Raw genomic sequence first — 12,077 nt, forward strand, 5'->3', positions numbered from 1 at the left:
TGGCTGTTGTCCTAAAACACTATTGTAGACCAGACTGGCCTCAAAATGATCTGCCCACCTCTTGTCACTGCTGGAATTAAAGATGTGTGCCACAGTGCTCCACTAAGTAAGGGAAGAAACAAAACAAGACAAAAACAAAAACCCTCTGCACCATTCTCACAATGGAACCCAGAAAACCACACAGTCATTTTTGAATATCTTTTGTGTGCATGTGGTACCAGGGCCTTGTACTTGATAGGCTGATACTTTCCTCTGAGGTACATCCCTAGCCATGCTAGTTTCTTCTTTGAGAAAGTGGTTTTGCTCTGTATATAGCTCGGACAAACCTTATTTGCTATTTAACCCAAGCTTGCCTTGAATTTGTGATCCTTATGCCTTGGTACCCCAACAACTTTAAAATTCAAAGAACTTTAAAAAAACCAACAACTGCATTTTAGGGAACTGGAGTGAGGGTTTAGTGGTTAAGATCACCGGCTTCTCTTCCAGAGGAAAATAATTATAGCTTCCATTCTAAAATTTTTATTTGTTTTTGTTTGCTTCTTTGTTTTGTATGTTGAGATGGGTTCATTATGTATTGCTCTAGTTGGCTTGGAACTTACAGTGGTTCTCCTGCATCTGTCTCCCAAATACTAGAATTATAGGTGTGTCCCATGCCTGTCTCCTACTATTTGATTCATTGGTATAAACTACAGTGTTGTACTGATTCTTTCTCAGGTATTTTTGTGCTTTGCTCCATTTTCTTTGATACCAATCATTTAGTTACTTTAAAAAAAAACTGTGTATGTATGTATGCTTGTGAGTGCCATAGCATTATATGGAGATCAGAGGACAACTCTGGAAATCAGTTTCTCCTTCAACCTTGTTGAGGCAGGTTCGTTCTTCGATACTCCAGGTTAGCTGTCCAGTGAGCTTTCCTAGGCAATTCTCCTGGCTCTGTGACTGGAGTACTGGGATTATATATGAATAGCACAATATCCCGCTTTTTTTTTAAAAAAAAATATTATGCATATAGTGTTTTGCCTGCACACCAGAAGAGGACACCAGATCTCTTTATAGATGATTGTGAGCCACCATGTGGTTGCTGGAATTGAACTCAGGACCTCTGGAAGAGCAACCAGTGAATGCTCTTAACTGCTGAGCCATCTCTCCAGCCCAACATCCTGCTTTTTTATGTGCATTCCAGAGATCAAATTCAGGTCATCAGACCCAGTTTAGCCATACAGGTCATCTTAAAAAATTTCTAGGTACTAAGGATTGAACTTAGAGCAGTATGCATGCTAGGCAAAGTGCGCTGCCACTTGAAAAAACAGAAACAAAACCATGTTGTTTTATATTGAGTCAGGATCTCCTTGTAGCTCCCACTGGTTGTGAAGTTGGTATGTGGCTGTGCATGGATGGCCTCCTGCTTTCACTTCCCAAGTGCTGGAGTTGTAGGCAGTTAACTTGCCTCCACACTTTATCTTTTTTTTTTTTTTTTTTTTAAACAAGTTAAATTTTGAGACAGGGTCTCGGTACATTGCTATGGGTGTCTTTGAGCTGCCTCTGGCTCCTGAGAACTGAGATTATAGGCCTGCACTTTTCAAACTGCTTTAAGTTCCCAGATAATGCAGGTGAAATTTAGTATGTCTAGTATCTGAATCAGCTGATTCACTTCATACTGACATTTCTTTTTTTTCCTTCATGTGATTCTGTCATTAGATATTTTATAGTGTGCCATACATTGTCTATAGTACTTCAGAAATTCTTTGTACTAAGATAGTAGATTCTTTGTACTTAAGAAAGGACAATATTCTTCCTTTGGCTTGGTTCTTTCAGTGGTGAATGAGTACTTTAACCAGGAAGGCTAAGTGTCCTGTTGAACCTGTGTTCTATAGTCCCTTCCCTAAAGTGTTCTGAGAGAGACTTCCCTAGAGTCTCATAGTTTTCCTTTTTTGTTTGTTTAATTATTGTTGTGTTGTTTTTCAAGACAGGTTTCCTCTAAGTAGCCCTGGCTGTCCTAGAACTAGAGATCCACCTGCCTCTGTCTTCCAAGTGTTGGGATTAAAGGTTGTGTGCTACCATAGACCTGCCCCCATACTTTTTTATTCTTACCTCTTTTAAATAATTAAAATTATCACTCATTATTTCAGAGATTTCCCTTTTAGGTTTTAGGCCCTGTGTAGTCCTCAATCAGCAAATACCCTGAGAGGAAGGTAGACCATTCTTGAGATACCTATCCAAATTTAACTTTATAAAAAAAACCTCCCACTTATTATGTGCCCTTCCTTCCTTCTCTCCCTCCCTCCTTCCCTCCTCTCTCCTATTGTTTGTGCGTGCATGCATGTTGTGTGTGTATTTAAATATGGTTTCTCTGTGTGGCTCTGGCTATCGTGGTACTTACTCTGGACCAGGCTGGCCTCAAACTCAGATATGCCTCCCGAATGCTGGGATTAAAGGTGGGTGCCAGCACTGTCTGTCTGTATTATTTTCTTAACTGTTGCTCTAATAAATTGCAAATTTAGTGACTTAAAATATGGGCGTGGTGTTGCACGTCTGTAATCCTAGCACTTGGGAGGCAGAGGCAGGCAGATTTCTAAGTTCGAGGCCAGTCTGGTCTACAGAGTCAGTTCCAGGACAGCCAGGGCTACACAGAGAAATCCTGTCTCCAAAAACCCAAAAAAAAAAAAAAAAAAAAAAAAGATTTTGTTATTTAGGAGTACTGAATGTTAGAAGTCTGAATTAGCTGTCAGTAGACTAAAGCTCAGGGTTTCAGTAGCATGTTTTTCTGGAAAAATCGAGGGGAGAATATATACATACATATATATATATATATGTTTTTGTTATTCTCCACTAATAGATACCTCCCTAATCTTTGGCTTGAGACTCCATCCTCCAGCATTAGAGCATTTTCAGATTTCTGATTTTGCCTCATTTTTCTACTTTAAAGGACTAATATGCATTATATAGGATAATCTTACTTCAAGTTGGTCAGCTGCATATTAACTTTAGTTCTATTTGCAAGATTAATTTCCCTTTGCATTGTTATATAGCCTCAGATGCTGGGTGTTAGAATGGACACATTGGAGTTGTAAGGTCAGATCTACCATGCTGTCTGTCAGCAGTATCTTGGGATAGATGGTCAAGTTGCTTGCTAGAAGTACTGAGAAAGGTCCCAGTGGGGGTGGGGGGTGGGTTGAGGTGTGTGTGTGTGTGTGTGTGGGGACATTGAAGATGTTACTTGCTTTGCCCATCTTTACCCATGTGTGTCCTAGTTTCTGTGTTTTTAGACTTGATTTCCAAAGTTAAAATCTTAGTATGCCACCCTATGCCTGAGACCTATCCTCCTAGTTTGTGTTTGTTTATTTGGTAAGTCAGTCTCAGGGACCTAATAATTGCTCTGTCTCTAAATTACACTCCCAGTTACTTAAATGCTATTTTTACAGGGTGACAATTTCTGGTGTGGTTTAATTTTTTTTAATAATGGCCCATTGCAGACTTGCTTAGATTTTAGGAAAATAGTGATACAGTTAGCAGTTATTACAGGGCTCTTTAAAAATATTAAAAGTTAGGGGTATAATGAGAGCTTGGCCATTAGAGTGGTCACCTTTTGAACACAAGAACCTAGGTTTAATCCCTAGAACTCAAAAAAGCAGGGCATAGTGGTACATGCTTATAAACATGAAATTGGGTGCATAAGACGGTAGGGACAGATCTGAAAGGAGTTAGGAGGGGAAAGATTACTATGAAAATGTATGAGGTTCTCTTAAGTTTAAGTAAATTTAAGTAAAAATTTTTTTTGGAAAAAAAGAGAGCCTAGGCATGATGGTATTGTGTGCTTTTAATCTCAGCACTCTGTGAGTTCTAGACAACCAGGGTGATGAGACCCTGTCTCAAAATGCAAGCAAATAAAAGTACCCAAAAAGAATAGATGCTATTTTGATATTTTTATGGATAGGAAGTTGAATATAAGAATAACTAATGATGGGGCGCCAGAGATGGCTCAGCGGTTAAGAGCACCGACTGCACTTCCAGAGGTCCTGAGTTCAATTCCCACCAACCACATGGTGGCTTACAACTATCTGTAATAGGATCTGATGCCCTCTTCTGGTGTGTCTGAAGACAGCTAAAGTGTACTCATATAAAATAAATGAATCTTTAAAAAACTAGTAACTAATGACTTGAAAAAGTTGTCATAAAATATCTTATGGCCAGGTGGTGGTCGTGGTGGTGCATATCTGTAATCCTAGCACTTGGGAGTTGGATGCAGGTGGATCTCTGAGTTTGATGCTGTCCTGGTTTACAGAGCAAGTTCTAGGATTCTCAGGGATACATAGGGAAGCAAAACAAAATGTTTTACAACAGCAAATAAAAACAGATGTGAATCTTTTGTCTTGTATTAAAAATTTTTGCTTCACTAGAATTTAACCCTTTTCTTTCCTGTGCCCATGAGACTGACTTGAATTGAATTAGTCAGTGGATTCTGAGTTGTAACTATTGCCATGATCTATAAATCTAAGCAAATAGAGAAGAGTAAGAAGTCTATCCATAAGATTTTACATTTTATAACTAGGTATAATGGCATACACAAGGATTTGGGGACAGGAGGATTGCCAGTTCAAAGATAATCTGGGTTGTACAGTGAGTCAACCTGAGCTACACAGTGGATCCCTGGCTCAAAAAACAAAGTTGAAGGTTAATATTACAGATTAGGGGTTTACTGTTTGCCTAGTATGATAAATACCTTGGGTTTGGTCTCCAGCATCACAAAGACCCAACTTGCACACAGACTTTCTCATGAAAAATTCAAGCCAGCTGGGTGTAGGGTACACTCCTTTATCTCAACACTCAAGAGATCAGAGGCTGGAGGATATCTTATGAGTTCAAGGCTAGCCTAGTCTACATATTACCTAACTCTGGGCCTGCCTATTGGTAAGACCTTGTCTTGAAAAGAAATAAGCTTCAAGGCAAAATTGCGATTATAACATTTATTGGTTGCTTTTCATTCCAGTGTAAGCATTTAAAAAGGATAAAGTATAATATAATGTTTGAAGTTTCATATGTAGATCATGGTTCACAAAGCCCAGCATTCTCTTTCCAACAGAAGTAACAAAAGATAATGGAAGAATTGCATCTTGAAATTGTTACTGTTATAAGTATGCTAGACAAAATATACTTGCTTTCTCTTTCTTTACCTACCTCTCCTTGTGTGAGTTTGACTACCACTGTTGAGGATCTGATCCAGAGCCTTGTGCGTGTTAGCCAGACCCTCTTACTAGTTAGATACCTCACAGTCAGAGAAACACTATTTTTAAAGGGAGACTACTACTTTATTTATACAGTGAGTGGATTGGTGACTATGTAGAAGTGAAGTGTCTTCCTTTATCACTCATCCTGTTTTTATTTTTTTAAGATTTTATTTTATGTGTGTGAGTGTCTTGCCTGCATGATATGGGCTCATACTTGCCTCATGCCCATAGAGATCAGAAGACATTAGTTATCTAGAACTGGAGTTAGGAATGGTTGTAAACCACAGTGTCAGTGCTGGAAATCTAACCTTGGTCCTCAGCAATAGGAGCAAATGCTCTTAACCACTGAGTCATTCATCTCTTTGGCCCTCTCTGCCTTGTTTTTTATGAGGCAGGGTCTCTCATTGAACCTGAAGCTCAATAATTGGCCAGGCCTTCTGCTCCCTCCAGTCCTCTTGTTTCTGTCATTCAGTGCTGGGCTTTAAAAGCAGGGCACCATAAAAAGTGTGCTTTAGATCTACACTTGTTCTCATATTTATGTTGCCAACACTTTACCTAGTCATCTGCCCAGGCCCAAGAACAGACCTTTAGAGAAGTCTTTAGATGAACTTATTACTGTTACTATTTAACTTTATATGTAAGAAAATGCATTTATCTTTTATTCTTCTGCTCATTGTTTCAGCTCTTTTTTTTTTTTCTTCTATTTGTTCAAGTGTTTTGCCTGCATGTTTGTGGTACCACATTGTGCTTGCTGTCTGGGGAGACCAGAAGAGGTGTGTCACATTTCCTGGAACTGAAGTTTCAGACAGTTGTAAGCCTCTGTGTGGGTGCTGTGACTGGAAGCTGGGTTCTCTGGGAAAGAAGCCAGTGTTCTTACCACTGAATTCCATTTTACGGGCTCTGAAATCTGTGTGGTGGTTGTCATTCCTCTTCCATCATCTTCATTATCTCAACTCATACTACCTTGATGTAGCTGGGTTCTTACATGACTGTCTGAAGCTTGATTAATGTCTCATTTCATCCAACTAAAGCCAAAGTGCTGAAAATGGTATTCCCAAAATACTCATGAGAGTATGAAGCTGTGTGTGGTGGTTATTCCTTTAATCCAACACAAGTTTGAGGCCAGCCAGAGCTACACAGAGAACCTCAAAAATACAAAACAAAACGGGCTAGAGAGATGGCTCAGTGGTTGCTGAGTGTGCTTCCAGAGGACCCAGGTTCAGTGTCTAGCACCTACATGGCAGCTCACAGCTGTTTATAATTCCAGTTCTAGAGGATCTGGTACTCGCACAGATATACATGCAGGTAAAATACCAATGCACAAAAAAAAATCAAAGTGAAGTATTTTTTTTTGTGTTAAGTATGACACTAAGCTTATCTAAAGTTAGGTTTATATTGAAGTCCATGTAAGTTTTGACTTACCATGTAGTCATGTGAAAAAGATGATCTTCATGGTTATGATTGACTATTTACTGAGTACAACTTCCCTGTTATGTGATTCCTGAACTTATTCCTAAACTACTTCTGTGATTAAACTTCCATAGAAGTGAGAACACTTTCATGTTTGAGGACCTTTGACTTAAGTTCTTCCATACTCAAATATGTCTCTCTGTAGTGTTAAAATTTAAATGTGCAACTCTTCCTTGTAATAAGCTTGTCTGTAATTTTAAAAGACTTAACATATCGGAGAATGCAATTCTTTAACCTATATCCAATAACTTTTGGGGACGGGGAGGGGTAGAATCCAGAATAAAACTTCCCTTCTTACAAATTGATTAGAAAGATTGTTGTGCATTGGTATTTTGGAATCATGTCTGTGTATGTCTGCATTAGTTACATAAGGTAGAAAGGACACCAGGCTCAGTTAAGTCCAAATTTGTTTGTATCTTGTTGAAATTTTGGTAGGTTTTGCATTAACTAGTGAATAAGTCATGGGTCTTGTGTAACTGTTTTATTAATAATTTTGTTCTGTGTACTTCTGATTGCATTTATAAAAATAAAAGCAGTTGCTAGAAAGTATTAACTAGGTAATTGTGAATTTCAAAAAAATGTTTTTATCTGATAATGTTGGATTAACCTAGATTAAGTGAAGAGCATTGAAATTGCCATGCAAACTTTGTGAATCAGGTTAATTTTTCTTTCTTATTTTGAGTTCTGTGTACTTCTGATTGCATTTATAAAAATAAAAGCAGTTGCTAGATAGTATTAACTAGGTAATTGTGAATTTCAAAAAAATGTTTTTATCTGATAATGTTGGATTCAACCTAGATTAAGTGAAGAACATTGAAATTGCCATGCAAACTTTGTGAATCAGGTTAATTTTTCTTTCTGTGTAACCAAAACATTGAAGAAGTTTAATGTTGAAGATAGTATGACTCAGTTCTTCATAACCCCTGACTTAAGAATTAGTAAACTAAACTAAACTGGGCACAATGGCTAATCCTTATAATCCTAATAGGAGCATTGCTCTTAGTTTGAGGTCAGCTTGGACTATATACTGAATTAGTGATAAGCCCGGATACAGAATGGGATATGAGAAATGGTTTGGGAAAAAAATGGAACTATTTAGCCAAACAAATGAGATAGAAGCTGATTTTTAAAAAATGATCATTATCTGAACATGTTGGTGCACACCCTAAATTGTAACTCTTTTGAGGCAGAGGCAGAGGTAACTCAGGCAGATCTCTTGAATTTGAAGCCAGTCTGGTCTACATAGTGAGTTCCAGGATAGCCACGATTTTGTAGAGAGGACTTTTCTTGAGAAAGGGTCAGCGAGTGGAGGGAGAGGAAAATAGAAATAATAACTTACTAGACCAAAAAAGAATAGGAGGCAGCAGACAAAGGACTGATTAGTAGTGAAGGTGTTAAATGAACAATAAGAAGCTGTTACTCCTGATTATTGGGAAGTAGAGTGATAGGAGATGGGCAGAGTCAATAAGTAGGCAGTACAACATGATTTTGAAAGGTTTAGGATAGTGCTGTTGAGATAGACTTATTCTAAGGATGTATGAGACAACTTGGAACATTCCAGCTCTGGTGGAACTAGTGCAGAAGCACCTGTTGGCTAATGGTCATTAGTGAGAAATGATGAAATAATTTAGAAGAAAACAATTTTGTTAAGCATTTAACATCTTGGCGTCCTAAATTCAGTTTCAGTTTTGTCTTTGTTCATCTGTGTAGTTTTGTATCAGTGCATTTTAATGAGTTCTGTTGCCTTATCTGTAAAATAGTGTAACTGGAGGTTTAAGCAGCATTTTCATAGTCTTGACTACTGTGTTCACTCACTGAAACAGTCTGTAATCCATTGCAAACCTGTTTGCAATCCATTGAAAGCTCCTTGTTTTGCCAGTTTTCCTAGATAGCTAAAAACTAAATGGCATTAGCTTGGCACAGTAGACTTCATAGTGCATTATCATCATTTGTAAATGTCCAGAATAGGCAAATGAGTAGAGAAAGTATTAGGTCAGTAATTACCAGAGGCTAGATGGGAAGAATGGGAAAAAATAGCTAACTTTTTGAGTGGTTAAAATGTTCTGAAATTAATGTTTGATACCTGTGATATAATCAAAACCACCAAACTATCTTAGAGTTAGCTATCTAAGAAGTAGTTTTTGCTTTTGTGTGGTGGGAATTAAACTTAGAGCTAGGCAAGCCTTTTTTAGCCACCAAGTTACATCCTTAGTCCCTGCATGTCTTTAAGGTAAAGATCATGCATTGTTATTTGGTTATTGTCTTGCTCTGGAGTGAGAAGTAGTCTAAGCTGAGTATGAAGGACTACAGATTCAAGCCGCTGTGAGTGACAGGTACTGCTGTGGAAGTGGTTATGTGAACTTTTTATTGTCAGAATAAAAGATGTCCCAAGCCAAAGTGTTTGCCATATTTTAATGGGGAATTCGGGTAGACAAATTAAATCAAATGAAGTCTATGCCATAGAATTCATATGCTGTCTGTATTAGCTGTTAGATTGATGAAAGCTAGTAGTCTGCTAATAACACATTTCTAATACATTCTAAAGATTTTTCCTGATAGTCAAAAGGATATTAGGTCAAATACAGAGATGAGGTAGTAAGTGGGTATTAAGATTGTCTAAGATAATTTGCTTTTTTGGTCTGTAATGTTGGAATCTCCACAATCAGGGATGTTAATAACTAGTCAGTCTGTAGAGTTTTAACATGGGTAAAACTTTTTTTCAGGATATCATCCTTCTGTACTTGCTCCTGGTTTTAATGTACAAGGATTAAAAAAAAATCTGAAATAGAAGGGTGAACAGAACCTCTTTCTTTCTTTCTTTCTTTCTTTCTTTCCCCCCCCTCTCCCTCCCTCCCTCCCTCCCTCCCTCCCTCTCTCCTTCCTTCCTTCTTTCCTTCTTTCCATTTTTTGGATTTTGTTTTTTTCTGGGCTTCTGGGTTTCTCTGTATAGCCCTGGCTGTCCTGGAACTCTCTGTAGACCAGGCTGGCCTCGAACTCAGAAATCCTCCTGCCTCTGCCTCCCAGAGTGCTGGGATTACAGGCGTGCGCCACCACGCCGGGCTGAACCTTTCCTTTCTTCAACACTTGGAATGGTTATTTTATTTTAGGCTTATGTAAAAATGATTGAAATAGTGCTTTTTCTTGCTTTTGGTGAATATAGGAGAAATGGGCTTTTAGGTGCTGCCTGACTAAAACTTGATTAGTGTAATGCTTAAACTAACTTAAGGTAGCATTTTGAAGAATTAAGTAAAAGTCTCTTGAAATGTGACTATGAGTTTGAAGTTAAGGCTTTTAAAACTTCTAAACTTTCAAAATTCTAGGTTTGAGGGTTTTTTGTTTGTTTGTTTGTTTTTGCTTTTTGGATTTGGTTTTTTTGAGACAGGATTTCTCTGTATAGCCTTGGCTGTCCTGGAACTCACTCTGTAGACCAGGCTGGCCTTGAACTCAGAAATCTGCCTTCCTCTGCCTCCCAAAGTGCTGGGATTACAGGCATGCACCACCACCACCCAGCTAGTTCCAAGTTTTATATATAAATGTTTCACTATTGTAATGGGCCTTGGTACCTCTATCATATACTATTACTGAACCTCCAAAGTAGTCTTATGTAGGTGTGCTAGCAGTCCTACTTTATATAGAAAAACAAGATGTAGAATGGTAGAAGCTGAATTATGAGTTTTATTCTGTCATTTTTAAGTATATTCTAATTATGAAGACGTTAGTGTTGCATTGTTTTCTGCATGTGGTAATTGGTAGGTTAGTTTTGGTATAGAAAGTTTAGATATGGTAATTGGTTGTGTATGAAGTGTCACCTCTATTTAAAGAAATGGTCAGGGTTACAAAAATGCCTGTAGTATCTGTTAACTGCTTTTGGCATTAAAAATACTGATGCAGTTTTGTTGCATGTTTGGTTGGTATTTTATTGCGCTTGTGGGAAAGAATGGGGCTGGGGGTAGCTGAGGTCGCGGAGTGCATGTGCAAAGCCCTGGGTTCAGCTCTCAGTACTGCATAAAACTGAGAATGATGGCACACATCTATAATCCCAGTATTGGGCAGGTGGGGAAAGGAGGATCAGGGTTGGGGTCAGGCTGGCTTGGGCTCTATAAAGGTACAGTTTCAAAGGAATAAACTAGATAAAAACAAGAAAACCAAAAAATAATTTATTGAGTATGGGAGGGTTATAGACATCAAGTTCAAGAATTTTGCTATAGACTGGTAAAGGCAGATACTTTTTGTAGTTTTGCCCTTCCCTTAATATACCTTGATCTTAATTTATCAAGTTTATGTCTCTGGCCTTTGCCGCTGTGGCCCATTGATCTGTCCATCTGTCTGTTACAGTGCATATTGGGTACTTCCAGAAGTTTGAATTCAGTGATGCAAAGGACAGGCGGGCTGCAGCAGCAAAGGTAGGACAGAATCATTAAACAGACAAGTCATTAAAGGATCATTAAGTGTATAAACACACACTGGCAGGAAGTATGTCATTATTCAAAGGCCCAACATTTATTCTGTACATCTTTATGGGAAGGCCTGTTCTAGGAATGAAAATTTAAACATTTTTAAAGAGCATGGATTTATTTTATTCTGTGGTATTAGGTTACATCCATAGCGTGTATGTGTTTTGTAAAATTACTGAGTTGAACCCTTATTTAAACAGAGAGCTACTACTTGACATTTAGACTAAGTAAATAGGTATTTACTACCATCTTTGTTAGAAATATTGATTAAAGATGATTTAATGGCAGTTATTATGTTAGCATGAGCTTAATTCATAGACCAGACTAATTTTTTGGACATTATATAGGTTTCCATTTTGGAAACTGAGGACGGATAGATTTTGCTTGAGTATATGACAGAAGAATCTGTATCTTGCAGGTTGTCCTTTGGTTAATGTCTTTGAGACACTTTAATGGATTCTATTTAAATATTTGTAATAACTGATATGCTATATGACAGTTGCAATAGCAGCTCCTGATTGTTTCTGTTGCTGCTTTTAAAATATCAGAATGAAAGAAAAATAGCCTTTTTGTAGTACCTTCTAAAGCCTAAGTTACTGATAAATTTTAGGAACTTAAAGTTTTACTTATGGCAAAGGATGTAGTTGCAGCACAAGTTTCAGTACTTGCCTTGAATACAGTGTTGGATATGGTCCCCAGCATTCCAAAACACTTTCCCAAACAAAGCCCATAAACTGCATAGTACAGAAAGTTTGTTTATATCGTAATTGATTGTAAAGGAACTGTAGAGATAGTTGAATGATGACGATATTTGCAATACTTTTTTTGTTTTGTTTCTCAAAGGACAGAGATTTGCTTTTTTTTTTTTTTCTTTCTGGAGAAATTAATACTGTTGCTTCTTATGACTTCACAGATAAAATTATGTATT

General features: G+C 37.7%; 1 protein-coding gene across 2 annotated transcripts in view; it reads left to right on the top strand.

The window, feature by feature from the left end:
- The window catches only part of Arih1 (ariadne RBR E3 ubiquitin protein ligase 1), a 92,212-nt gene that overhangs the window by 9,063 nt on the left and 71,072 nt on the right, over window positions 1–12,077 (top strand). The window contains exon 2 of one of the 2 annotated variants that reach the window (XM_052188159.1): window positions 11,031–11,098. The exons of the other annotated variant lie outside the window; for it this stretch is intronic. Within the exon in view, the coding sequence (XP_052044119.1) occupies window positions 11,031–11,098 (68 nt within the window). The remainder of the gene's footprint in view (window positions 1–11,030; window positions 11,099–12,077) is intronic. 2 annotated transcript variants of the gene reach the window in all.

The sequence above is a fragment of the Apodemus sylvaticus genome, chromosome 7, assembly GCF_947179515.1.
Source record: "Apodemus sylvaticus chromosome 7, mApoSyl1.1, whole genome shotgun sequence".
Lineage (NCBI taxonomy): Eukaryota > Metazoa > Chordata > Mammalia > Rodentia > Muridae > Apodemus > Apodemus sylvaticus.